The sequence below is a fragment of the Panthera leo genome, chromosome D3 (assembly GCF_018350215.1).
Source record: "Panthera leo isolate Ple1 chromosome D3, P.leo_Ple1_pat1.1, whole genome shotgun sequence".
Classification (NCBI taxonomy): domain Eukaryota; kingdom Metazoa; phylum Chordata; class Mammalia; order Carnivora; family Felidae; genus Panthera; species Panthera leo.
This window is the reverse complement of record NC_056690.1, coordinates 13,676,013-13,703,844: the sequence shown is the minus strand read 5'-3', so window position 1 is coordinate 13,703,844 and position 27,832 is coordinate 13,676,013. Positions and strand designations below refer to the sequence as shown.

Below are 27,832 nucleotides of genomic sequence, written 5' to 3'. Positions count from 1 at the left end.
GATGTGATCCCTTTAGGGGGAAGGGGAAAATGAGCTGGTTCACTTTCGTGCTGTCCCGGCAGCTGCCGTTCGTAGCACAGGCTGTCTTGCCGGGGGATCGGAGGTAATGACCCCAGGGGTGCACTGCCAGGAAGAATGGGACGCCCTTTGTCGGTTTCTTCGTCTGGTGGTGGTCGGTGTTGCCCGCCTGGGAAGTGTGGGAGAATGTCACCAGCCTCCTGCTGGTGGCTCAAGTTCAGCGGTCAGTGATGTCTTCTCTCTCTCTTTCTCTCCCTCCCTCCCCTGTTTCCCAGTCTCCTCAGACCAGATCGAGCAGCTCCACCGGAGGTTTAAGCAGCTGAGTGGAGACCAGCCCACCATTCGGTAAGATCTGCAGTTGGGTTTGGGCCTTGGGCAGCTCCATGGCCCTTGAGGATTTCTCTTCTCTCTCTTTCCCTGAGTTCAGCATGACTCTGGAAGAGCCCCTGGGTGGCCCCATTTCCTGTGGCAAACTTGCAGTTGTCATTCTTTTGGTCCCTCTAGATAAGATGTTCTAGAGCCATACTTGTTGGGATCAGGAATGTCTGTCTAGAGTGAAGACAGGGGGCCAGTCAGCCACATGTACCCTGCCCTGGCTTCCTCAAATGGGACATGCTCCTGGCCTCTGTGCTTAGAATCTCAGGTATATGTAACTTGAAGACCTCGTTGAAGGTCTCTTCATTCTGCTTCCTCTCTGTTGTTAGTTCCGGCCTCAGGCAAGATGGCGGGCAGCAGACTGATTTCTTGACAGAAGTCAGACTGGCCATCCTACATTGCCTTTAAAAAAGTTTTTTTTAATGTTTGTTTATTTTTGAGAGACAGAGCGTGAGTGGGGGAGGGGCAGAGAGAGAGAGGGAGACACAGAATCCGAAGCAGGCACCAGGCTCTGAGCTGTCAGCACAGAGCCCGGCGCAGGGCTTGAACTCACAGACTGTGAGATCATGACCTGGGCCGAAGTCAGACGCCCAACCGACTGAGCCACCCATGTGCCCCAGGTTATTTCTTTATGAGGAGGAATGCCCTAAACTGTCCTCCTTACCCCAAGAGAGAGTGTGTTCAGTCTTCCATGCTGGTTGAGTTCTATAGAGCTAGGTTAGTGAGCGATCCTAGTTAGCATGTTTGGTCATTGCACAGTTGGGGAGGAAGCTTCGAGTTAAAGTGTAGCAAGCGGGGTCCCCGATGCACAGTAAACAGCGTTCTACCACAGACTTTCAAACAGATGGAGTTTCCTAAAATAAATATGCAAGGTCTTCAGGTTACAGTCTTTGAACTTCCAACATTTAATAATACTTAATAATAATTTAAGAATATTAAAAATATTAAAATTTAAAAATAATAATAACTTTTAATAACCCAGGGAAACGTCCTTCTTCTTAGCCAACAGACTAAAATTTCACCTAAGCTTTATGGAAATTGACAGAAACAATAATCACTTTCCTTGGTCTGTCTAAACAAAAGCATGTTGTCGATCCCACGCGTCATGTTTTCAAAGCATCCGTTTCCAGAGCTTAGATTCTGGTGATCTCTTGGTTCCTGTGGCCTCCTGTCTCAGTTTGATTGTATCCAAGGCAGAATTAAAGCCAGTTAGGAGTGTTGTGGTCAATTCTGTCCGTGACACCTGGGTAAGCCCCGTGAAGGAGAGGGAGTGAGCCCAGGGGAAAGTCACCTGGCTTCTCATCGGCTCCGAGAGCGTTCCATGTCCGAGTCGGAGCCGGTCACCGTGGCCAGGGCTAGAGATGCAAATTGGTTTTTCCCAGAGCAGTGACAGAGCGGGGCTGGGCCATCAGCCAGGGTGGAGACTGGAGTGCTTTCCCAGGGCCGTGTGGGCACACCTTGGCCGGACACCTGGGAGTCTAAGGAGAGGCCGCGTCTGTGCACCTGAATGTTGGAACCTGGAAGTGTCAAGGGCACCCCCCTTACTTCGGGAGCTTCTGTGCATGTGCTCTGTACCAGGTGCTTGGTACCTGTGCTGCTGGATGAAGCCTACCGTGGGTGGCGTGTGAAGGCGGGGCCCCCTTTCTCAAGATAGTCTTCCAGTAAGCCCCGGAAGAAGCTGCTCTAGTCGGGGGTCTCTGGGTCTTGCCTCTTGAGAGGTTGTAAGTTCCCGTGCCGCGTGTGTTTAATTTCCAGACTTGGGGGAAACAGAGGCAAAAACCCAGACTTGAGAAACCGTTTGCATCGGCCTCCTGTATAGGAGGGGCTGTGTGTGTTTGCGTTAGTTGCTCTCTGTCTCTGAGCCTCCGTCCTCATCTGTAAAGTGATTTGGGTGCGGAACGTAAGCAGGTACCATGCGGGAAGATCCCACTTTGAGCCGGTTGGGCAGCCCGGCTGCCATCCTCCCCACGGTGGGTGAGGTCTCGGGGACCCACCCTGAGATGCCTGTTAGCAGATGTCTGACCGTGGGGCGGGAGTGGAGGCGGGGAGCACAGGTGCTGTGTGGGGAGGGGGCTGTGAGGCCCTCGGAGCCCCTCCCACTTCGAGGTTCTAGCATCCGAGCCCGGTGTCGCCCAGCGGCCCCTCCGGGGCCTCTGCGAGGACGAACTGAAACACTGTGACCTGCACACATTCTTTCCCAGCTTGAGCGTGTGCGTGGATCACTCGAGAATGTTCCTAATGCAGGCTCGGCCTCAGCAGGTGGGTGGGGCCTGAGACTCTGCATTTCACTGGGGGTCGCAGGGCCCCCAGGGGCCAGCACGGTGCCCCGGGGCACAGTTAAGTGCTCACTCAGCAAATGCAGCTGCCTTTCTCTCTGCCACTGACCAGCTCTCCCGCCCCCGGCCTCAGACGTCAGTCTGTGTGGTATTCCCAACCTCCTCCACTCCCCTCAGGCCCGTGGCCTCCCTCCCTTGCCTCACATCCCTCTGACTAAACCCGTCCCGGCTGTTGGGCCTTAGCAGCGTTTCTCCAGCCAAGTCTGCCTGGACGATGCCCCCGACCCGGTCAGCGCCCCGTCAGGCTCCCTGGGCCCCGCACATCTTCTCTGTAGCCGCATGGGGTGACTCCAGTTCGCCTCCCGGTGGGACGCCGGCTGTGAATGTGTGTGTGAATCACCTGGGAGCCTGGTTCAAAGGCAGGATTTGATTCACGGGTCTGGAGCCGGGCCCGAGACTCTGCATTTCCAACAAGCATGGGTGGTCATGGGCAGGTCGGCCTCCCCAGCACGGAGGATGGTGCCCAGTGGGCCCCCCGGGTTCTATGGGTGGAGGCTGCACCCTCTCAGGCACGGAGACTCCTACCTCCCACTCGTGGGCTAGGCCAGGGCGTGGGAATACGAGCCCTCGGCTCTGCCTGCCCACCCCCAGGACCACCGCACACCTCACCCTTTGCGCATCTGCCGAGACCCAGTGAGCAGCCCTTGCTCCAGCTTTGGGGGCTCCCCTGTGCCTTTAAGGTGACATCCGTACTCTAGCTGGGGTCCGCCAAGGTCTTTAGATGCTGGCTTTTGCTTTGCTGAGGTCTCAGTGTGGACACCACGTCCTGCAGGATAACCCCCCTACCTCCTGTCCTCCCATGGCCTCCTCCTGGGGGTGCCCCAACCTGCCACTTACAGAATTGCAACTGTGCCCCTAATAGACAGCTGGCCCCGTGCAGGGCAGGAACTGGGGCTTTGTTTCTTGGGCCTAGTGCTCAGTTCAGGGCTGGTAACGTTCTAGATGCTCGGGGGTACAACTGGCGGGTTGAACGAACGAATGAATGAATGAATGAGACCAAAGTAATGAGGCAAAAGTGAGTATAAGAACTACCAAAATTCTTTAAAATCGTTTTTAATGTTTATTTTTGAGAGAGGGAGGGAGGGGAGAGAGAGACAGAATCTGAAGCAGGGTCCAGGCTCTGAGCTGTCAGCCCAGAGCCCAATGTGGGGCTCAAACTCATGAACTAAAGATCGGAGGCTTAACCAACTGAGCCACCCAGGCACCCCAGGACTACCAAAGTTCTCTTTATACGCCATGAAGCATGGTGTACATGAGACCCGTTGTTGTTAATACTGTTTCCCTCCAGAGGGTGTACATATTCCCGGGAAAGAATTTATCTGGGGCCTGGCTCATAGGAACTGCTCACCGATGTAAGCTGTTATTATCTGAGCATGTTACTTGAGCCTCATAAAAACCCCACAGGAAGCAGTGGTAGGAACACCTGTTCTCCCCATTTTACAGACGGGAGGCTCAGAGAGGTCGTGTACCTGTGCCTGAGTCACACAGCTCGTAAGTGGAGGAGCTCAGTGCTGAGATGCCTCTGTAAGGAAGTTGTGGACATTTCTTGCGAGTGGTCTCGGGGCCTCAGTCACCCTCGTCTGCCGTCTGAGGACCCTTACCATCCCGTGGTGGGCATGTATAATTACCACCACCAAAGCCCCTGCTCCCTAATTTCCTAGTCTCTGCTGGGAGGGTAGCGTCAGCTGCACATGGTGACAGCCCTACCCAGCAGGAAGGAGGTGACAGGCCACAGTGTTCTATGCAAACAGGCCTGCCTGAAAAGCCCCTCCCAGACCCACTTTGCCTGATCCTAATCTGTCTCTCAGGACCCGGAAAAGGGTGATTGGGCAGGTTTTTGGTCCTGCGGGCTTTCCTGCCCACCCTCCTAGGGCAGAAGGATGAGCAGCCCTGGGCTGTGATCTGGTCCCTAGCACCATCCCCACACTGCCAGGGGGTTCCCGAGTGACCCTAGGGGGGGCCTCTCTGATACCTGGGCACACCTGGGGGGCTGTGGACTAGGCTGCGGTTTCAGAGTAGGGAAAGGAGCTTTTGCTTCCTTAGGGTTGAGTTTGGCGAAAGGCACTGACTGGGGTCCGCTGGGCGAGGCCCCCAGCACCGCAGTCTGTGAGGGGTGTGGGAGGCAGCACCCTTTGCCCCTGCCTCTCAGAAAATGAAGGTGCCCGAGAGCCTAGGATCCCATGGGGCAGGGGTTGGGGGGGGAGGGGAAAATACCTCCAGTGCAAAAGGCCCCTTAAAAGTGGCCATTTAAACCTGAAGGCTTTAAACATAGACCTGATAAGTTTTGTAAGTTGCATTAAAAAATGAAGAGGGGCTCAGGTCATGATCTCCACGGTTCGTGGGTTCGACTCTGCGTGGATAGTGGGGAGCCTGCTTGGGATTCTCGCTCTCCCTCTCTCTCTGCCCCTCCCCCACTTGCTCTCTTTCAAAATAAATAAACTTAAAAAAATATAAAATTTTATTAATGAAGAATTGAGTTTCTGAATTTGTGACTTTGATAAGTTGTATATAGCTTAAAAAAAAAAAATCAAAACCGAGTAAAAACTGCCAAAACGGATTTAATGTTAACCCACCATTTTCCTATCCATGTTTGGTTGGTCTCCTCTCCTTCTAAAAATTATCCTAGGATGTGCAGGGATGGCCTCACCCCTGAGGCCTCAAAGCTGATGTGTCAGGACTCCCGCTCTGTGTGTGTGTGTGTGTGTGTGTGTGTGTGTGTCTTACAAAGTCCAGCATCTGATTTAAAAAACAAAAATTCGGGGCACCTGGTTGGCTTAGTCGGTTGGGCATCCAGCTTCGGCTCCGTTCATGATCTCAGGGTCTGTGTGTTCGAGCCCCACATCGGGCTCTGTGCTGTCAGTTCTGAGCCTGGAGCCTGCTTTGGATTCTGTGTCTCCTTCTCTCTCTGCCCCTCCCCTACTCACATCTGTCTCTATCAAAAAATGAATAAATGTTAAAAAAAAATTTTTTTAAACAAAAATTCATAATGCTGTATTATTTTTCTTTAAGGGCCCCCCAAAACCTGAATCCACCCTGACCACAGAGCACTGAGCTCCGTGGCCTCTTGGAGAAATGCTTGAGTAGAAAATGGTCATGTGACACATCGAGTACCAATCCTATGCAGAGACTTCTGTCCTCAAAACGTTTTCTTCTTCTAGCAGGGAAGCCCCTCCCCAAGGAAACCCATGAACAGATCCGGATTGCAGGTAGTGAGGAAAATACAATAATTGCTGCGTGCACTTTTTCTTTCTGAAGTCGGGCCACTCGACTGGTGAATGTCTTAAACAGCAAATTTGACTTCCTGAGAGCTCCCGCGGCAGGCTCTCGAAGCCCCAGAAATAGACGCTGTGCCATACGTCAGACATCGTGCTGCAGGCCGGTAGGAGGGCTGATTAGGTAAAGCCACACCGCAAAAATATTTGTAGATTCACCAGGCCCCCGAGTGTGGAGTGAGTCGTGGCGTGAACGGAACCACGGACATACGAGGCGAAGGCGGGGAGTGGTGTTCGTTGTTCGTCACCAAAGCATACGGCAGCCTTCGGACAGGCTGCCCGCCAGGGCACCGACAAAGCCCTGACTCCGCGTCCTGTTTTGCATCCCCCGGCGGCACTCACCCCGGCTCTGTCGAGTTAAAGGTCTGCTCACAGTCAAGTGCGTACGTAGGAGCCCCAGCTGCCGTTAGCTGAGGGCTGGCATGTGCCGGGCACGGGGCTGAATGGCCACACGTGGGGTCCTAGGAGTCTCAGGGAGCCTGTGAAGTTCACACCATTATCCCATCTTCCAGATTGAGAAACTGAGGCTAAAGAGGATAAGGTCAGCCAGCAGGGCTGGGGTTCAGAGGCAGAGCTGGAGGCCCCCAAATAGTTTCCTATTTAAAATTTGTATCTTGTAGGGACACCTAGGTGGCTCAGTTGGTTGGGCGTCCTAGCCTTGGTTTCAGCTCAGGTCATGAGCTCACGGTGTTGTGAGATGAAGCCGCGCATCTGGCTCTGTGCTGGCGGCTCAGAGCCTGGAGTCTGCTTCCATTGCTGTGTCTCCCTCTCTCTGTTCCTCCCCCACTCGCACTCTGTCTCACTCTCTCAAAAATAAGCAAACATTAAAAAAAAAAAATGTTTAAAGCTGTATCTTTTGATGGGTTTACTTAGGGAGGGTGTTCCCTGCTTAGAAGAAAAGCCAGAGCCTACAGTGATCATACTGCATTTGTCTAAAGTAAGTCATTTTAATCTAGTAGCTTTGCTTTTAACTTGTCAAATAGCTAGAAATTTCCTTTTTTTTCTTTCTTTAAGTACTCACAACAGTGAAGAGTTGAGGCCCTGCCTTCATCCTCAGGCCATTTTGCTGTCAGTGTTTAACAGGTTCCGGGAGTTAACGCATCTTCCCTTTAAGGCTTCGGCTTGGATGGCACATGTTCATCTGAAAGAGAAGAGCCCACAGTTGCTTGTAAAACTCCCCAGGCCACAGTGGGCACAAGCGGGCCCGCTCTCCTGTCTGTTCAGGTGACCCGGAGAGCCGTGCAGGGGTCCCTTCAGTGTGAGGGGTGCAAGGTGTCCCTGAAACAGGACGAAGCTTTCTAAATGGACCCGAATAATTCGCAAGTCTCGAATAGAAAGTTTTTACAGAGACTCTTTCCCCCGGAAGTTGAAGGACTCAGCCCTTGCTTGCAGAAGCAGGTAGTGGGGGCTTCTGTTTGGAGTGGGGACATGGGTGGGGGTGCGGGGAGGGAGGACCGGAGAGGGAACTAGCATGCACACAAGTTCATTATATGTAATCTTTAGTTTTTTTTTTAGTGTTTGTTTATTTTTGAGAGAAAAAGAGCATGAATAGGGGAGAGAGGGAGACACAATCCAAAGCAGGCTCCAGGCTCTGAGCTGTCAGCACAAAACCCACCGCGGGCCTTGAACTTACAAAGAGTGAAATCATGACCTGAGCGGAAGTCGGATGCTTAACCGATTGAGCCACCCACGCGTCCCACAAGCTCATCACATGTGAGATGAGGGAAGGAAACAGGACAGGGAGGGTGCATGCTTTGGGACCGTGGTGGGAGAAGGACCTTGGGGTAGGTGGCCATGTTTGGACTAGAACAGAAGGGACAGAAGGAGCTCTGTGTGATGACAAGAGGGAAGGGGCGCGAGGCAGTGGCAGACCCCTGTGCGATGGGCCTTCGTCCCTACCTCCCTCCTGACCTGTCAGCCTCCTGCTCCAGTCCCAACTCTGCGTCCTGTTTTGCATCCCCCGGCAGCACTCACCCCTGCTTTGTCAAGTTAAAGGTCTGCTCACAGTCAGGTGCATACATAGGAGCCCCAGCTGCCGTTAGCTGAGGGCTGGCATGTGCCGGGCACGGGGCTGTTCCTGCTGTTCCCGCCTCGGAGCTCTAGAACACACTCGTGACCTGCTTTCTAGAATGCTTTTCTCCAGAGCGGGGTTTCTATTGGCACTTGGGGCTGGAGAATGTGTGTGGGGGCAGGGGTGTTCTGTGCATGGTAGGGTGTAGAGCACATTCTGGGACCCCCCCCCCCCACCGGGTGACTACCGAAAAGGTCCCCAGACATGGCCCCGTGTTCCCTGGGGGTTTGAGAACTCACCACACTCTGCTCTCTGCCGTGTGTCACCTTTCCTGGTCGCCCCACTGAGACTTGATCTGATTCTCTGGGGTCTCTGTCCTGTCTCTGCTTGGTGTGGTTGCAAAGTGCTCATTGCTGCCCGAGACAGGTCATTTTCCCTCTGTCTCATTTCCCCTGCTGGAATCCCAGGAGGGGTGATGTCTGTCCCACTCACTGCTGAAGCCAGCACCTGGAAGCAGGTCTGGCACGTGGAAGGTCCCTGTGATTAGTACATGGCAGGTGTTGAGAGGACAGCTGGGTACGGGCCTGGAGCAGATACAGGAGAAGTTGAGAAAGCGTGTGGTGGGGAAGGGTGATGTTGGTGACGCCGCCCCAGTCACTGAAAGAGGCATTTGCCTGGTGGCAAGGGGACCAGGGCTTTTTCTGGTCACATATTTAGTGTTTATTTTGAGAGTAAGAATGTGTACATGAGCTGGGGAAGGGCAGAGAGAGAGGGTAGGAGAGGAACTCCTAAGCAGGCTGCACACTGTGCAGAGCCTGATGCAGGGCTCGATCCCACGAACTGCAAGATCATGACCTGAGCCGAAGTCAAGAGTTGGACGCTTAACCGACTGAGCCACCCAGGTGCTCCTGTGCCAGATCTTTCGTGCAAAGGCACGTGGACGGGAGAAACGCCTGGCGTGGTTAGGGAATTCCTAGCGTTTCTTAAACGTTAACCTTCACGTGAGTTCCCCAGGGATCACGTTAAAATGCAGGCTCTGATTCCGGGCCAGCTAAGGGCTCTGTGTGTCACACACCAAGTGAGACTGATGCTCCTGGTCCAGGGATGACACTTTGAGCTGCTCAGCATTGCCCGGGGAGACACGCGGTAAGTGACTCTTGGTTCCTCCTTTGTGAGTCCCCATGGGTCCCCAGTTTCCCCAGGGTGGGGCCTCCAGGAGAGTCGGGCAGGCAGCCCCCACGGTAGAGACCCTTCTCCGATGGGCCGGTGAGAGCAGGGAGGCTGGAGTTCCAGGCTGGGAGCCGTTGGGACCTCACTGGGTCCTCAGCTCCCGGTGGGTCAGGCCCGGTGGGGGCTGAGGATGACGAGGGCCTGGCAGAGAAGCTGGCCCTCAGAGCTGCCGGAAACCGGCCCCCACGACGAGGCTTGCGGAGGAGCCCCTCCTTGGTGGTTGCTCAGTCTTTCCTTCCCTTGCGGGCTGGACGCTTGTCTTGCCTTCTTTCTGGGTCCCGGATGGGGCCTCTCGGGGCTGGGTGGGGGCAGATCCCCGACCAAGATTTCAGTTGTGTGCTCTCTTTCAAGTAAAACCGTGCAACCCAGAGGAAGTAGCAAGTGTGAGGAAGCGCACAGGGCGGTTAGAGCCGGATTCAAAGCTGTCCTCCTAGCTGTGGGGCTGTGGCCTCCTCACTTGGCCTCCCGGGGCCTCCTTTCCTCACCTGCACGATGGGGACTGTGCGTATGTGGGGCGGATCAAACACGGCGGTGTTTGCAAAGCGCTTAGCACAGCCTGGCCCCGGGAAAGCCCTCAGGATGCGGGCGAGGGGGGTGCAGAGGATCCTTAAACCCCGGGGTTCGATCCCCCACCCCACCCAGAGCAGGTGTGCAAGTTGTGTGCCCCTGGGGTCCCCGCTGGTCACAGGGGCCCCATGGCCGACCCCCGGCCACCGCATATCAGCTGTGGCCCCAGAGCCCTGGGCTTGGGTGGGGCAGAGCCCTTCCCGGGCTGCAGCCTGGGCCCGACACCTTCAGCTGAGCCGGTTCTACCAGCCCAGTGGGCACCTGGCGGGGGTGGGGGGGTGGAGGAGGAAGGAAAACAAGACCGAAACCGGCGTTTATGGGACATTAAACTGCGGTCAGCCTCTCCCAGGCTCTGGACTCGAGGCCTGCAATCGACTCGTTCAAAAAGGAGGTTGGCAAATATCCGGGTGTCCCCGAGACCGGCAGCCAGGACCGAAGTCTTGCTAGCATCTGCTCCCTGGGGATTCTGAGTTCTGCCTGTGTCTTTTTTTTTTTTTTTTTTTTTTTTTGCCACAAGACATTTCTTTAGCTCTCTGCCTCAGTTTCCCCCATCTTTTTAAAAAAAAATTTTTTTTTTAACGTTTATTTATTTTTGAGACAGAGAGAGACAGAGCATGAACGGGGGAGGGTCAGAGAGAGGGAGACACAGAATCGGAAACAGGCTCCAGGCTCCGAGCTGTCAGCACAGAGCCCAACGCGGGGCTCGAACTCACAGACCGCGAGATCATGACCTGAGCCGAAGTCGGCCGCTCAACCGACTGGGCCACCCAGGCGCCCCTCCCCCATCTTTAACATGGGGATGAGTGTCTGCCTTATAGGAGAATAAGGTAAATCTCTTAGAGCACTTACCAGACACCTTGGGAGTAATAGGTTAGCTGGTATTATTATTCTACTTTTAAATACACACATACGTGTGTGTGTGTGTGTGTATACATATATATTTATTTACTTTAAGTTTTTATTCATTTATTTTGAGACCGACAGAGAGCAAGTGGGGGAGGGACAGAGAGAGGGAGAGAGAGAATCCCAAGCAGGCTCCACGCTGTCAGTGAGAAGCCTCACGCGGGGCTCGAACCCAAGAACTGCGAGATCATGACCTGAGCCGAAACCAAGAGTCGGAGGCTTAACCAACTGAGTCACCCAGGCACCCCTATTATTCTCATTTTAAAATTAAGAGCTCGCTGTGTGTCAGGCAACGTCCTAAGTACCTTATGTGCGTTTATCGGATTTAATAATTTCGTTAACCCCATGATACTGCCTAGGCATTCCCCTGATCCCCATTTCACAGAGGAGAAATTGAGGCTCTGAGATGTGGAGAGGCTCACCCAAGATGATGGGCCTGGTGAGGAGCAGATCCTGAACCAGACCCCGGGTACACTTGATTTCACATCCCCTTGGCCGTGGGCGGTGCTAGGTGTTCACCAAATTCACAGATGAAGAAACTGAGGCACGGGGCATCGGTAAGGTGCCCGTGTGAGGGAGAGCTGAGATTTGAGGGGGAATCCAGCAGGCACCCACGGAGAGAAGGAGCAAGGGCAGCTGGGCTTCTGAGATACCTGCACGGACCCGCCAAAGGCTGTGATGCCAGGACCCAGGACACTGCCCTCGTCCGAGTCCTAGTATCTGCCTCACCTCCTCTGCTGTCAGTGGGAGGTCAGCCTTCTTTTCTTATTACCGTTCTTCTGTAGACACTGGTCAGGCTCTGTGAGGTCCTTCTTCCCTCTATCCTGCCTCCTTCCAGAGTCAGCATAGGCCCGGGTTTCTCCCAACCCCCTAGAACCCGCAGTTTCCCTGTCGATGGTCTCTGTTCCCTTCCGGGGAATTAACCAGATCCATTTCCCGGGTGTGTCCCCCAATATGCTCCTTCCAGCAGCTCTGGGGGACAGCTCCTCTGGTAGCCCATTCCCCAGCTCAGCAAGCCACAGCTGGGGGTTGATGGTCTCCAAGGATCCAAGGGGAAGTCCTGGGAGCAGCTAAAGGTCTGGGCACCTGGGAGGGGAACTGAGCCTGGTGCCAGCCAGGTGCTCAGGACAGAATGAACCGGGAGGCGAGCCCCACCCGTGCTCACCACCCCTTCCACTCCGCTCCCTGAGCACCTGTGATGCCCCCAGCCGTATGAGGTTGAGAATGTGGGGCTACGGAAATGAGAGTCCCTGTCCCCATGCTGCATGCTCTCGGGCGTGTGAAAGCTTCCGTCTATGGCGTCTGTGTGCCTGCTTTACAGATGAGGAAACTGAGGCTGAGGAGGAATTAGCCGTGACCCTCTGGCCAACGAAAGCCAGAGGGGGCTTGGGGTCTCATGTACTAACTCGCCACGGAGCAGCTGGTTGCTGCTTTTCCATTCTCCCAGAATTCTCTCTCCGGCTCCACGTGGCCCCTTTGACTTGACGTGTTCCCATGCGGGGTCTCTGGGCATTCTGTCTCTTGTCTCCAGTTGGGTATGATGTGCACAGAGAAGAGCAGAAATGTGTCGGGTCACAGAGAGGGACTTTCATGGATTGAACATACCCATGACCGACACCCAGATCTAGAGCAGAACGTTCTCAGCCTCAAAGCCTCCCCACGGCCCCTCCTGGTCACCCTCCCCGAAAGCAGTTGACCTGTATCCTGACTTCGAGCTGCAGGGCTTAGTGTTGGTACCTTTTGTTCTTTACGTAAATACGGTCACAGTGCAGTGGTTCTTTGCTTTTTGGTTTTTAAATGTATTTTCGGGGATTTTTTAAAAATGCAGTACTGAGATATAATGCACGTTATTGTACAGTTTACCCATTTAAAGTATGTAATTAGGAGCACCTGGGTGGCTTGGTTGAGCTTCCAACTTTGGTTCAGGTCATGATCTCATGGTTCATGGGTTCGAGCCCTGCATCAGGCTCTGTGCTGACAGCTCAGAGCCTGGAGCCTGCCCCGGATTCTGTGTCTCCCCTTCTCTCCCTGCCCCTCCCCTGCTCACACTCTGTCTCTAAGAATAAACATTTAAAAGAATTTTTAAAAGCATATTAAAAGAAAGTATGCAATCAATTTGAGGACATTTCTGTCACCACCCCCCAAAGAAACCCTGTACTAATTAGCCATCAACCCCTCTAGCACCCTACCCCTGGCAACCAGTCGTCTTCTTTCAGTCTCTATGGATTTATCTCTTCCAGTCACCAAGTATAAATGGGTCCTCTCATACGTGGCCCTTTTGAGCCAGGCTGCTCCTCTTTTCTTTTCTTTTCCCTTCCCTTCCCTTCTTTTTTTTTATGTTTAATTACTTTTGAGAGAGAGAGAGAAAAAAAAAAACACAAGTGAGCGAGGGGCAGAGAGAGAGGGAGACACAGAATCCAAAGCAGCCTCAGGCTCTGAGCTGTCAGCACCGAGCCGGGTGCGGGGCTCAAACTCACAAACCGCGAGATCACAGCCTGAGCCAAAATCAAGAGCCAGATGCTCAACTGCTTGCACCACCCAAGCATCCCGTGCCTGGCTTCCTTCACTTAGTGCCATGTCTTCAAGGTTGGTCTACATCGTAGCATGTATCCGTACTACATTCCCTGTCATGGCCAAACAGTATTCCATCCCCCAGGCGACTGTCCCGAGTGCACCCCTTCTTTGGACCTGGGATCTTAGGAATCTAAAACGCGGGCATCCACTGACACTGGCTCCTGAGTTTGGCCCGGCGCCCCACCAGCCAGCCCGGCCAGGAGCATCAGGAAAAAGACAGAAAGGAGTGTGTGGGTCGGGGTGGGCTCACGGGGGCAGGGGATTCTGAACGCCAGGACCAGGTCTCCGTTTGCCTCTGGGCCTCAGTCTCCCCATCGGTAGGGTGGGGGCGGGACAGGGGTCAGCCATGTGCTTCGGGAAGCTTCCAACTCAAACAGTGCTTAATTCTCCAGGTATGTGGCACTTCCTCCTTCCCAGCATGGCTTTGTTCTAGTTTTGAGTTCCAGATCTGATGAATATCCCACCCCTGGACATTCTCATTTTAAGTAGCTGCTATTTCCTCTTCCCTGGCCTGGGTGCCTCCTTGCTCCCCGGGGTTACCAGCCTGTGCCTTGGGTCCCTTTCAAGGCTACTACTCCTTGAAGTCCATGGAACAGAAGAAAGAGGTGAGTAGGAAGCAGGTTCTGAGAACAGAGGATGGCCTCATGTGGGAAGGTTGGACTGTGGACCCGCAGCCTGTATGACCCAGTGACAGGGTAGCTGGGTTTGAAATTCACCCTCTCCCACCCCAAGCCAGCATCGTTTTTTTTGTTGTTGTTTGTTTTTTTGTTGTTTTAAACATCTTTACCGAAATACAGGTCACATACCATACGTCTTGCCCATTAAAATGTATAATTCCAGGGGTGCCTGGCTGCCTCAGTGGGTAGAGCAGGCGACTCTTGATCTCGGGGTTGTGAGTTCAAGCCCCACGTTGGGTATAGATCACTTAAAAATAAAATCTTAAAAAAGTGTATATAATTCCGTGGCTTTTAGAATCCTTGAAGGTGTGTGTCCAGCCCCACAGTCAATTTCAGAATATTTTGATCATCCTCTAAAGAAACCTTGTACCTTTGCTGTCCCTTTCCGTCATTCTCCCAGCCCCTGGCAACCACCGGTCTACTTTCCGTCTCTACGGATTTACCCGTTCTAGATGTTTCGTGTAGATGGAATCACACTGTGTGGTCTTTGGCGTCTGGCTGCTTTTACTCAGCACATCTAGTGTTTTCAAGGCTCCTCTGTGTTGCAGCGTGGATCCCTACTTCTTTCCTTTTTATGGCTGGAGAATCGACCGCGATTTATCGACTTATCGGTTCACAGACACTTGGGAGATTCCCACTTTGTGGCTCTTATGAGTAAGGCCGCTGTACCACGCACGTACGAGTCTTTACGTGGATGCGTGTTTTCGTTTCTCTTGGCCGTATATCTGGGAGTGGAATTGCTGGGGCACGCAGTAACTCTCCATGCCACCCACTGAGGACTCGTCAGACTATCTTCTGGTGTCCAAGCCACCATTCTGCTGCCCCAGTTCCAGAATGGCCCAACCAGGGTCTCCTTACCTGGGGGTCTGGGATGGGCCTCCGGTGGCCTCGGAGTCCTCGGGGTGGGGTGCACATCTTGTGTCTCCGTGTTTTTCTGAGGGTGAACGTCGAAGACACGTAGCATCTTTGAGCCTCCGAATCCTCCCAGCTCCTGCCAGTCAAAGGTTAGAGTGGGGGCAGATCAATGCAGCACGTTCCAGTCTCCTCTCTGGACTCTTCTTGTGGGATTGGCTCAGGATTAAAAATACAGCCCGATAAGTGGTGGACCTGCCATCTGACATTTGATTTTTTCCCCCCCTCTTTCTTTTCCTGGTGCTTCTCCTTCCTGGAACTCAGCAAAGAGAACTTCAACAATGTTCCTGACCTGGAGCTCAACCCGATCCGCTCCAAAATCGTCCGTGCCTTCTTCGACAACAGGTGGGCCCTTGTCCCTGAACCGGCCCGATGGCAGATGACTTTGGCCTTGAGGGAGTGTTTTCCCTTTGTACCTTCTTATGGTGCTGTGTGCTCCGAATGTCTCCTTAAGCCATTGAGCAGAGGAGGGGGTTGCTTTGAGTAGGAGTTATGAGCACAGCTTGGGGTCAGACAACTCTGGCTCGTTGACTCTGGGCAGCTCACTCAGTCCCTCTAGGCCTGTGTATTAGTTAGCTATGACTGCGTGACAAATTATCCCAGTACTTAGCGGTTTAAAACAAATACCACCTCACTGTTTCTGTACATGAGGGACCCATGGGCAAACTATCTGAGTTCTCGGGTTCAAAGGCACTGGGGCTCCAGCAATCTGAAGGCTCGACGGGGGGCGGCTCTGTTTCCAAGCTCACACACGTGGCTGCCGGCAGGCCCCACTTCAGGGACCTCCCATCAGTTTTTCTGTGTCCTCTTCATGAGAAGTGAGTCACCAGGGCCTCCCACACGAGGAGAGGGGACCACACAGGGCTGAGTGCCAGGAGGTGGGGATCGTTGAGGATGATTTCAGAGGCTACCTCAGTTTCCTTACCTGTAAAACGGGTGTAACGATAGCATCTGCCTCGCAGGATTGCTGAGGGTACACTGATCTGATGTGTACCAGGTTGGCTATCATTCTCATTGCCCTGACTTACCGGGAAACTGAGGCACAGGGAGGCGGTGCACCTGGGCCAGTGTCCCAGAGCTGAGGCTCCAAGCAGAGCTCGTGTCCTCAACCGTCCAGTGTTGTTGGAGTTGCGAGACTCGCGTGACTGGATGGGGGCTCGCTCTGTCTGAGGCTCCAGCAAGATTCGGGTCGGGTACGCCCTCTCCAGGCTGCCAGGGCCTGTGGGCAAACACACGAGGACCATATGCCTGACAGCCAGTGTCTGCAGAGATGGCCGAGAAACCGGGAGAACCGGCAGAAAGAGGGAGGAAGGGAACAGCCATGCTGTGGCCAGAAGATGGGCAGTGACTTCCGGACAGGTTTCAGGTTTGTGGGGTAGGGGTAGGAGTCCTCAGCTGCCCTGGAAGATGCGGGGCAAGGCCTGAGACAGTGACCAAGAGTTAATGAGGCAAAGCAGAGAGAAGAGGTGTTCTGGGAGGACAGAACTGCATGTACAAAGGCCCTGCGGCACAAGAAAGTACAGCGAGTGTGTGTGGCAGAAAGGAGGTCTGGCCGGAGCACAGGCCACGCAAGAGGAGAGGGGTGCGGAGGGCAGAGCTGCATCGTGCGGCCTCTTGACCAGTAAGAGGGGTCTTGACCTCAACCTGAGAGCAGTGGCGGGGGCAGGGGGGGGGGCGCTGATGGGTTTAAGGTGGGGTGTGGAGTGCACACTCTGGCCGCCAGCGCGTTGTAGGGGCCCGGGAGGGCGGCGTCCTGCGGTCCCCCAGGCTGGAGGCAGGGCTGCTGAGGGGAGCCGGAGAGCCGTGGGCAGCTTTGCGCCACCGGGAAGGGGATGCCAGAGGACGGAGTGAGAGTCTGGTCCGGGGTTGGAGGTGACGAGCAGCGCTGAAGGAACCTTCACGGCGGATTGTCCCGTCGCCGGGGGGAAGGCGCACGGTCCGTGGTGGAGGTGGGGCTGGAATTCAGAGCCCCCACCTCCTTGTAACCCTGGTTCTGCGTGAAGGGTCTCGGAGGGAGGCCTCGGTGGGCAGTGAGGCTGACAGGTGGCGGGAGGGGGTGCCGGGGGAGTTGATATGGGTCGGGGGGGTCTAGGGTTGAAAGGTGTCACAGGAAGATGGCAGAGGGTGACCAGAGCCTAGTGGTGCCTGGCGCGACAAGGGGGGGTGAGGATGTGTGCGTGTTGTCCGCGTGCCTGCCGCGTGTGGGTCTGTAAGGGGATGCTTGTTTCCAAAAGGCTCCGTGCGGACCTGGCCACCTGGGTAGCTGGCCGGGCACCAGGGACCCAGCCTTCCGTGGGGTGGAGCTGGAGGGGCCAGTGTCTCCCGTAGCACGAGGTCCACTCGGGTGGGGAGAGGGTGGTGGCCCCGGAGGGACCAGCAAAGCCGGCTCCCCGGGGCCTGCGGGAGCCAGCCTGGGCCGGGAACCCGCAGGCTGGTCCTTCATTCCTCCCCACTGGCCTAGCAGGGAGCGTATTCGGACGAGAGAGAGAGAGGGCACTCCTGGCGTGGGCGAGAACGTTTGGGGGCCTTAAATCTGACCCGAGGTCGCAGCTTGGCTTTCGTCCGTCACCCGTGGGAACTGGGAGCGGCCTCAGGAGCTGGTTTTTCAGCTCTCGGGTGGCATTCCGGTGTCGGCTGAGGGGACGGGGCGTGGGAGCGGGGCGGAGCTGAGGCCTCCGTCTGGCTCGGGGACTGGACTTCGGGGCGGTCAGTGAGAGGCAGGAGGGACAAGGCCCCCCCTTCCTCGGAGGGTCCGGAGTTAGGACAGCTGGCGGAGGGCTGGTGCAGACGCGGTGCTGCCACAGGAGGAAGGAAGTGATGTCAGGCGGTCGGGGGATATCGAGTGTCCAGAAGATAGACATCCGGACAAGCCTGTGGGGGCCGGAGTGCGGCAGGAAGGGTCGTCCAGGGCTGGGGTGGCTGGTGAGACCAATACCTGCCTTCCGGGCCTGGGATAGCAGGTGGGGGAGCTGGGGTTACCCTGAGAACCGATGCCTCTGGACGGCTTCGGGCAGGGGAGCAGTGGGGTCTGATCTGCGTTTTGCAAAAGCCCACGTGGCTGCTCTTGGAGCACAGCGGGGGAGGGTCCTGCTGGGAATGGCGGAGCTGGGTGGCCATGGCAGGTAGGCGAGTGGGCAGGCAGCCTGGAAGTCTCTGAAGAGGGGACGACTGAGGAAGGGCTCCCCCAGCGAGTCCCCAGAACAGCCCGGACGCTGCAGCTGAGAGCCTGTACATCCCATAGTTCTTCACTCCTCGTCCTAGAAGTTCCGAGGGGCGTGGTGAAGAAGGACTTTGGAGCGGGGAGGCCAGAGACAGAATTTTCTTCCCACGAAATACCACGGTCAGCCTTGCCTCCCGAGACCCTTCAGGAACAGGACTGTGGACGGAGAAGCCGGTCTGGAGGGCGGTGTGAGCAGGGTCCTTCCCCACCTCGAAGGGTTCCATCTTACGGGATCCTCGGGAAGTTAAGGATTGAAAAATAGTGTCTGAGCTGGGCATCTTTGCAGAAGAGAAGGGAAACTGCCCATCTGCTGAGCGCCTGCTGTATGCCTGGCACCGGGCCGGCCACGAGGCTGACCCAGCTTGAGCCTCACTTGGAACACGAACCCTTCTTGCCCCTTCTGAAAAGCAGGTCAGCAGCGACCACCTGGAGCCCGCCTTGACTTGCTAAAAAAAACCCCTGAAATTAAGAGTAGACTTTTCACTTTGGTAGTAAAGCGATTACTCAGCCAAGCTGACCACCGTGCTGGAGTTTGAGGCAGCTGATAGACAGCAGGAGTCGGCAAACTTTTTCTGCAAAAGGCCACAGAGTAAATATTTTAGGCTTCGTGGGCCACGCGGTGTCTGTCAGGGCTGCTCAGCTCTGCCTTGGTAGCAGGAAAGCAGCCACAGACAGCAAATGAATGGGCGTGGCTGTGTGCCAATAAAACTTTATTTACAGACGTTGACTTGCAAATGTTATGTGATTTTTACCAAAGTTTGTCATGAAGTGCTGCTGCCGTTTCGGGTTTTTTTCTCCCCGAAAACCTATTTGCAACCATTCGAAAACATAAAAGCCCTTCTCGGTTCACAAACCGTGCAAAAATCGGCCGCAGGCAGGGTTTGGCCCGCGGGCCGCGGTTGCCCGCCCTGGATCTGAAGGAAAGGGTCAGTTTGGTGAGTTACTGAAGTGCTTGGTGCCTTGGTTTCCCCACCCTTGAGGGCCCCGCCCTGCGCACTGTAGCACCCAGGCAGCCCTCCACCCCGGCCTTCACCAACAGCAGTGCAACTGTGTCTCCCCCTGCCCCCCTCATGCTGAGCTCGGGGAGGGCAGCACCTCCTCCCCACCCCCATCCACCATCCCCCCCCCCCCGCTGCCCCGCACCCCATAAGCAGGTTGCTGGGAAACAGACCCCAAGGCTAGGACGGCCCCCGTGGGCGGGGCGTGTGCCCAGAAGGGCCGAGTTCTCGGAAGCATCGGTGCTCAAAGGGTAAGATCCGGCGTTTAATCCGTTGCTGACTTCCCGTCTCTGCTCCCACAGGAACCTGCGCAAGGGATCCAGTGGCCTGGCCGACGAGATCAACTTTGAGGACTTCCTGACCATCATGTCCTACTTCCGGCCCATCGACACCACCATGGACGAGGAGCAGGTGCAGCTGTGCCGGAAGGAGAAGCTGAGATGTGCGTGAGCATGGGGGTCGCGCCCCTGCGGCAGGCGGTGGGCGAGCACGGGGGGTGGGGTGGGTGGGGGGACGCCGGTCCCAGGTTACGGCACCCGGGAAGGCCCCCACTGGTGTTTCTCCTCCCAGGCCGCGCCGTGGTGGCCTCCTCGTGGACACCCCCCAGCAGCTGGTGTTTTGGGGGAAAGGCGGGGGGTGGAGTGGGTGACGGGAACAGAGCCAGGACCTGGGCTCCAGTCGGGCCCCTTCCACTAGGCAGACGTGTGGCCTTGAACCAGGACACGTGCTGATGGTGAACACAGCCCGTTGTGAGGCTCAGTGAGGTCACGTAGGCAGAGACCCTGGCTTCCCTCGTCCTCGAGGCGCCTCAAATGCCAAGTTCATGGGACGAGCCTCTGGCTGGTATGTCCTGGAGGAACCCCCCGGGCCTCCGGGCTCTGGAGCGGGGTTGGCTGTGATCCGGGCTGGCCAAGCAGCACAGGGTCCCAGGGTCCCCTGCGCCACATGTCCGTCCCCCGTGTGGACTTTCCCACGACTCCTGACATCCCACCCCCACCCCACCCGAGGCTCAGCCTCATCGGCAGGAACATGTAAACACGGGGACTGGGCTGTATTTAGCTCTGGAATGCAGACGGGAGGGCTGCCGGGAACTTCCCCGGGCTGGGTGGCCCGAGGCCTTCCGACGGCATCCTGGACCGGGGGCAGCCTGGTGGCGGCCCAGCTGCCCACCTGCTCCAAGGGCCAGGTCAGAGGTCGTGGGGGCCCCTGGTTTCCCTTCCCTTCATGGGGCAGCCGTGGGCAAACACGTTAACTTGTCTGAGCTTCGACGGTGCAGTCTGTGAAACGGGCTCAGGGCAGCCTTGCCTCACGGGGTCACGTGTGGATGAGAAGAAATGACGTTTGCCACACGCTGCGTGGCTCAGGGCGTCTGATCCCTGCGGGGTTAAGGCCGGGGACTTTGTGAGTTTGAGGGTGAGCCGCTGGGGCAGGGCTTGCCCCCTTCGGCTCCTGGCCTCTTTGGGCTGCCGGATGCTGCGTGATGCCAGTAAAGGAACAAAGGACTGTCACCAAGTGGGATAACCAGAGGAGAGGAGGCGCTGGTGTCCTTCGGGCCCACCAGGGACCGGCTCAGACCGGCCAGGGGTCGGAACATGGGCAGCGGGGTCCACGACCTGCCGATGGTAGCTGCCTTCTCGGGTCTTTGAGGAAATGACATTTGGGGATCATGTTGATTTGTCCTCACTTCGACGAGAGTGTCGCATCTGCGCTGACAGTGTGCCGGGACCGCTGGTCCTAACCCCCCAGCTCGGTGGCTCACTGAGCCCTCGGGACGCCTCGAAGTGGACACTGTTGTTGTTGTTGCTCTCGTTTTATAGGTGGGCGAGCCGAGGCTCAGAAGTTAGGTCACTTGCCCAAGGTCACCCGCCAGGAAGTAGGCGGTCTGGACCCATGGCCTTTGCCCTTGACCCCTACGGTTGCCGTTTAGGGTTCATTATGGGTGTCTTTTGCTCATTTGGAGGTAGCTTTCTGAGCAGGAAGGTTGGGGGAGCAGGAGGACCCGGGGGTCCCCTCCTGGCTCGTCTGACCAAGCCCTTCTCTCTCCCCCCGCCGCCGCCCCCAGTTCTGTTCCACATGTATGACTCGGACAGCGACGGCCGCATCACCCTGGAGGAATATCGAAATGTAAAGTATGCTCCTCTGCCCACGGGCCAGGGCTCCTGGCACCTCCCCGCCCGGTGGCCTGGACGGAGGCCCAAGGTCACCCTGTGTCTACTCGCCCGGCAGGTGGTAGAGGAGCTGCTGTCGGGAAACCCGCACATCGAGAAGGAGTCGGCCCGCTCCATCGCCGACGGGGCCATGATGGAGGCGGCCAGCGTGTGCGTGGGGCAGATGGTGAGCCAGGTCCCCGAGGGGGGCGGGGAGGGGGAGCCAGGTCCCCAGGATCTCCGGTCCCCTCCCCTGCCCCTTGGCTAACTCCCACACCTTGCCCTGCTTGTGGTCCGTGTTTCTGGAAGGCCTGGTGGTGCCTGTCCGACTCGCTGCTCTTACCCCACTGCTTTCCCGCCCCGGGGAGACCCCTGGAGTGGAGGCCCCGCCAGGAAGCCCCCGCAGTTTGTAGCCTCCCACCCCCCCGAGCCCTGCTGTCAGCGTGCCACACGCAGTTGACGACGAGTGGCTGGGAGGGCATTTCTGGTCTGGAGAAGGGGTCAGCAGGGCCACCTAGTCTGGGGACCCGTGTGGAGCCGGGAGTGGGGGGCACATGAAAACGGGACAGAGGAGGGGGGTGTTGACCTCGGGGATGGCGACTGTGGAGGGGGAGCCCCCGGCCGGCCCCAGAAGTGATGCGGGGGCCAGAGGCAGGTAGCCGTGGAGGGGGACGTGTGGCTGCCGAGGGCCTGGGGCAAGGCTGACGGGGGAGGAGGACAGGCAGGAGCATTGGAGCCTCCACACACGTGCTCGTCGGGGCTGCGCTGGTAGGAAACGGCTGGGTCATTTCTCAGAGTGCCACGCGGGACAGCCGTCCGTGGTGGGGACTGTCCTGTGTGTCGTAGGGTGTTTAGCCCCGCCCCTGGCCTTCACCCACTAGACGTCAGTCACCCCCTCCTAGTCGTGACAACCAAGGGTGTCCCCAGACGTGGCCAGATGTCCCTGGCAGGAGGCCGGGATGGTCCCCAGTGAAGAGCCATTAACTGGAGGGGCCCAGAAACAGACGGTGAGCCGAGCGGTCGCCGCACTGGGCCCGGCGAGCGGTGGCTGTCGGGCGTGTGGGGCACCCGCAGGTAGGCTCCTCTCCCTGAGTGTGACCGCACGGCCTGTGCAGACGTGCGTTGTTTCATAGGTTTTTAGTCCCATTTTACTGGTGGGGAAACTGAGGCCCGAGGACATAAGGAACTTTCTGGAATTGGGGGCAGTGATCTTTACTGTGCCCGCTGGACACACTCTCGTAGGACCGGGTCTAGCCTGGCTAGCCCGGCACAGTGGCTTTGAGCCCCGGGGGACCTTGAGGACAGGACGGGCACCCGACCATCTCGATGACTGCGTTCCCTGAGGGTTTCGGTGGGTCCCACCAAACCGTCAACCTCCTCATACCTTGTGCTTAAAGCGGCTGTGGCTCTAGATGCCTTTATGGCGTTGGGTTCAGCACGGCCCGAGTGGAGGGGTGTGTTCCCGCCGGGACCTGCTGTCTGTGCCCCCGGCCTGCCATCGAGGGTCCTGGCACGCCCGGGGCCTGCTCCCAGAGGCAGGGGCTGTGGTCATTTTATTGGCCTGCATTTTATCGGTCTGCTTCTGCGGCCCAGGGGGAGGCGTCTGGCTTTGGTGAAACCACCCCCCCACTCAGCAGATTAACTGCGGCAGAAAGGGCTGGCGACCTCCGTGGAGAGCGCAGGGATCCCCCTGCCGTGCCGCGGAGCCAAATTCCCATTTGACTTAATTACACTCTCCTCCTCCAAATTGCTCCCCGTCTCGCTCCGGTGGCAACCGGTGACAGTTTCCTTAATTTGCTGCAGTGAAACTGTTGGCAGCTGGCAGCTGCTCATCTGCATAAAAGGCACACGACCTCAGAAGCGGGGGTATCTGAGAGCCCGTGGCCGCCTCCCGGGTGTGTGTCCCGAGCCTCTCTCTCTACTTACGGGTCCCCCGTGTGCCCTGAAAATGTTTTCTCGTGTCAACGTCAGCCGGATAAACGTGAGCTATGCACACGCACGCACAGGGTGAGGGCCGGCCGCGCGGTTCAATACCATCCGGCCTCCGAGGACGCCGAGCGTTCCAGCCTGTGCAGCCCACCGAAGCCAGCCCATCCATCGCCCCGCGTTAATGGACTTCCAGAGCCGGTTATTGATCGGGGCAGTGCTTTCTTCCCAGAGTGCTTTCTCTGGACGGTCTTGTGGCTTGAGGGTGGGGCTGCTTGGCTGGGGTCTCAGCTTGGGTTCCCCCCCTCCCCCCAGGATACAGAGCCTGGTCTATAATTAGCTCCCCTCGGCTGCCCCAGGGGACCCGGGGGTTGCCTTCAGAGAGGGGGCACCCACCTCTCCCTGCGCCCCTGGGCGGGAGGAGCAGGGAGCCCCAGGGACCTGCCCGGGGATTGGAGAACTGGTCACATTTACAAAATTAAGACGCATATATAGATTTGTTTTCTGTGTTAAAAACAAGTGTAAAGAAACCCCAGAGGGTGAAGAATCCTATCAGACACTTGGGAGTCAGCCGTGCTACTCCCAGCTGGGCAGGCAGGTGGCCTTGCCTCTGTGCACCTCAGTGGCCTTATCTGTAAAATGGGACTGAGAACAGAACCCGAATAGCAGACACTGAGCGCCTGCTACTAAATACACATCAGAACAACTCTAGGGGCGCCTGGGTGGCTGAGTCGGTTAAGCATCCAACTTCGGCTCAGGTCATGATCTCGCGGTTTGTGAGTTCGAGCCCCGCATCGGGCTCTGTGCTGACAGCTCAGAGCCTGGAACCTGTGTCTGATTCTGTGTCTCCCTCTCTCTCTGCCTCCCTCCTCCCCTGCCTGCCACCACTCACGCTCTCTCTCTCTCTCTCTCACTCTCTCACTCTCTCACTCTCTCACTCTCTCACTCTCTCACTCTCAACAAATAGAACATTAAAAAGGTTAAAAAAAAATTGCAGGGAGGTATAGGAAGAGAGGTGAATTCTCCGTGCCCTTCTCCCCCTCAACCACTCCTCCCTAGAGGGAAGCATCCTTGCTGGAGTTTATTTTCCAACACACACCGACGTACACGTGTGTCTTTTATTTTTGACGTGCACACAATGGAACTGACCAGACTCCTTTGCCTCTGCTGACCCCACACGTCCCCAGGGCAGATGGCGACAGTCTGGTTAGCGATACAGGAAGAAGCACGGATCTGCAGACCTCTTTCTGCGTGTTTGTTTTTTTCCACTATGCATCTTGGAGCCTTTTCCATATCTGCATGGAGGGATCGACCCCTTCCTTCTTAATGGATGCTTGGTAATCAATAGCATGGAGGACCACGATTTATTTAGCCAGTCTTCTGTTGATGGACACGGGACGGCAGCCGGGCTTTCGGTCAGAGTGCTGCAGGCAGGGGTGAGGTCTGGGGAGCCTTAGCTGTGCCAGAGCCCGAGATAGTCGTACGAGGGGCAGGAGCCCCACCTCTGGTCTCATGAGGTCACGTGTGCCCAGAGCAGGAAGGACACAGGTGGAGACTGGCACTGGCCATGACTAGGTGGGTGAGAGGCCCAGCGGGCAGGCATTATCACGGTGACTCACTGGGCGAGAGGGGTGGGCCGCACGGGCCGGCCCTTGACCCCCCTTGCCCCAGTGGTCTGGGAGCTCAGAGGGTCAGTGCGGGCATGGTGACGCAGGACCGGGAAATGGCAGCAGGGCGGCTGGGGGGAAGGGGAGCCCGTGCCTCTGTGCCCACCGCCTTCCTTTCCACCCTCACCCACCAGGTTCTCCCTGGGGGCCTCGGGGCCCTGGTCAGCCCACACCCTCCCTTCCAGTCCGAGATGGAATTCAGAGGGACTGGCTTCCGACTGGAAGCAGCAGGTCCGGAGGGACCCCTGCTTCTCGTGACTGAATGGGCCCGACCATCTGCGTCCCGGGGCGGCAGGGGGGGGGGGGGGGATGGGGGTCCCCCCGGGGGAGGCGGCTCACTCTGCGTGTGCTCTGTCCCCAGGAGCCTGACCAGGTGTACGAGGGGATCACCTTCGACGACTTCCTGAAGGTGGGTGTCTAGGAGCAGAGGTGGGGGCTGAGGGGGGTTCCTGCCCGCTGGGCAGGAGGAGACTGGCACCTCTGTGGAGAGGGGGCACGCACGGCTGTACTTATTTTTATCGGGAGGGCAATAGTCACACGTGGTCAGAGCAACTAGAGCCGTACAAAAGGGCCGCAACGATACCGTTTCTCCCCCACAAGTCCCCGGTCCCCGTGTCAGAAGCGTCACTGCCGACAGTCGGAACCGGGTTCTGGAATGTTCTATGCCTGCGAGTCACATAGTGGAGTCAGCGGAGTGGGGTTTAGCCCCTCGCTTCTCCCGTGCCTTGGACCTAGCTGCCCATTCTCCCAGCCCCCACGGGTGGACACCAGGCCCCTGCCGTCACAAACGTGCTCCGAGGTTGGGAACCGGGACCCCCTCACTGCTCGGACTGGCAGGTGCCCGGCGGAGGGAGATGAACCTGCCTGCCTGGTGCCGAGTGCCCCGACAGCAGGCCACCAGGCTCATTCTAGGATTAGGACAGGAAGTCAGGGGAACACGACCCAGAGGTCCCAGTCCAGCCTGCCGCGCCAGCCTCTGACCCGCCCGAGGGCGCTGATGGGCCCGGGCCTGGAGCCGGGCCGGGACTTGGGCGGTCACGGCCCCATGGAGCCCGGGGGCAGCTCGATGGGCACTCCGCCCGGGCTGTGCTCCTAACCTGGCCAGTCAGCTGCCAGCTCTGCAGGAAGGGGGGTGGGCAGCCTCTTCCACCTTGTACCCACCGGGGCCGGGCAGGGCGAAGAGCCTGTGAGACCCAGCTTCTTCCCGGGAAGGCTCCCTCTGCCCCCCACCCGAGGCCTCCAGTGTTCCCCAAGCCTGTCCCCACCCCGTGGGGGCCCTTCCTGACCGGCCGGCCCCTCCCCTCCCCTGGGCCTTGCCGGTGACCCTGTTCCCACCTGGCATTTAGCAGAAAGCACCCCGGGTGCCCCACGACCTTCCCCAGGAACCGGGTCTGTTTTCTCTGCCCCCTCCCGGCACCACACCAAGAACAGGTGCAGGATCCCAGAAAGCAGCTTGGGTGCCGGCAGGACTCTGACTGCAGCCTGGTGGCAGGCCCTGGAGATGCTGCAGGCGACAGCTTGAGTGTTAGAAGTTCTCACAAGCGGGGAGGCCGAGCCAGGTCTGGCCGTTTCTCCGTCTGCGGCCCTCTCGGGCCTCCCCGCCGCGCCGAGTGGCCAAAGAGCTGGCAAGCGCAGTCCTGGGAGTGGGGGGGCTCGTAGCGTGGCAGTTGGGGTCAGATGTCCCCCGGGGCCGTGGCCAGGGTGGACTGTCACGGCAGAACCCGTGCCAGGTACGTGCCTGTGGACATCTTTGCCCTTTCCCGGGCGTGAGCTTGGCTACGTAGAACAGAGGTGGCTTATCCCAGGGAGGCTGTAAACACCAAACGGTCGTGACCTTTTAATTAGCGAGGATGGCTTAATGAAACGGTGCGACTAACGCACAGCGCCTAATAGTTTACAGAATGTTTCCACGGGTGATCCCCTCTGAGCCCCCGACATCGCGTGACTTAACGTGGGCAGTGCAGGTGGTGGTCCCGGCGTGGTGCTGATGAAGAGGTTTACTGGGGTTAAGGAACTTGCGTGAAAATCGCAGAGCCTGAAGTGTGGTGGGTGGGACGGGAATGACTTGGAGTGAAGAGCTTGGGTCCAGCACTTAATAACAACCTGCTGTGACGGCGTCGGAAAGGATCCACGCGTCAGAGCCAAATTAACCCGCAGAAAGGCAGGTGGAAGTTTCTTTTCCTCGCTCGGCTCACAGCCTTGAAACCGGCCCTCTGGTTGTCACCTGTCCTGGTGGAGGGGAGGGCGGGGACGCGGGCCCGGTGGCGGCAGGGACGCGTGCTCAGTGCTGCTGCTCTGTCCGTTGCAGATCTGGCAGGGAATAGACATCGAGACCAAGATGCACGTCCGCTTCCTCAATATGGAAACCATCGCCCTTTGCCACTGACCTGCAGGCATCCCCGCCCCCCCGGAAGCCGCACCGGGGTCCGCAGCCGCCCTCGGGGCCCGAGGCCACCCGTGTCCTGCTGCAGCTCTTGTAAATAGCCCCCCTCTGCCGTCCTGTTTTCCCGAGGGTGTGGTATGTGGGACTACTCTGTTTTTATCTCTAATAAAAAAGAAGACGGTTGGTTTGTTAATGAACATGGCTCCTGTCTGTTCCCCACGTCCACTCGGTGGCCTGGCCACCCGGTGGCACGAGGCTGAACAGGACAGCTGATTTTCAAAGGCTGGTTTGGAAAAGGGGAGTTTTTTTTTTCCCCCCAGACCTTCTCTGGTGTATTTTGGGTGCAAGGTTTGCTCCTTTGCATGAATGCCGGGCGGTGATTAGTAAGACGAGGCAGCTCCTCGTGCCGTGGTGGCCGGGACGCAGGCGGTGTGGTTTCCTTGGTATTGTGACTGAGCATCTAGGCCAGAGGAGATAAGGGGGACCTGCGGTGATGTGCCCAAGCCCGCCGACGGTACCCGGGGCACTGGACTCCGGGCCTGGCTGCCGAGGTCGGGCTGGGTGCGTCCACACCCTCCCAGGCCGGCATGTGGCAGTCCCCGGTGGTGGTGGCAGC

The 27,832-nt window shown here is 57.3% G+C and overlaps 1 protein-coding gene across 3 annotated transcripts in view; it reads left to right on the top strand.

Moving 5' to 3' along the window:
* TESC (tescalcin) overlaps window positions 1-27,413 on the top strand; it is a 51,650-nt gene extending 24,237 nt beyond the window's left edge. The window contains exons 2-9 of one of the 3 annotated variants that reach the window (XM_042909846.1): window positions 294-363; window positions 15,140-15,220; window positions 19,396-19,535; window positions 21,156-21,217; window positions 21,320-21,427; window positions 24,968-25,064; window positions 25,195-25,242; window positions 27,142-27,184. In XM_042909846.1, the coding sequence (XP_042765780.1) occupies window positions 294-363; window positions 15,140-15,220; window positions 19,396-19,535; window positions 21,156-21,217; window positions 21,320-21,427; window positions 24,968-25,064; window positions 25,195-25,202 (566 nt within the window). In that variant the 3' untranslated portion in view covers window positions 25,203-25,242; window positions 27,142-27,184. Of the gene's footprint in view, window positions 1-293; window positions 364-15,139; window positions 15,221-19,395; window positions 19,536-21,155; window positions 21,218-21,319; window positions 21,428-24,967; window positions 25,065-25,194; window positions 25,243-27,141 lie in introns of all 3 variants that reach the window. The other 2 variants (XM_042909845.1, XM_042909847.1) reach the window with 2 other exon arrangements.
* Window positions 27,414-27,832: the final 419 nt, after the last annotated feature.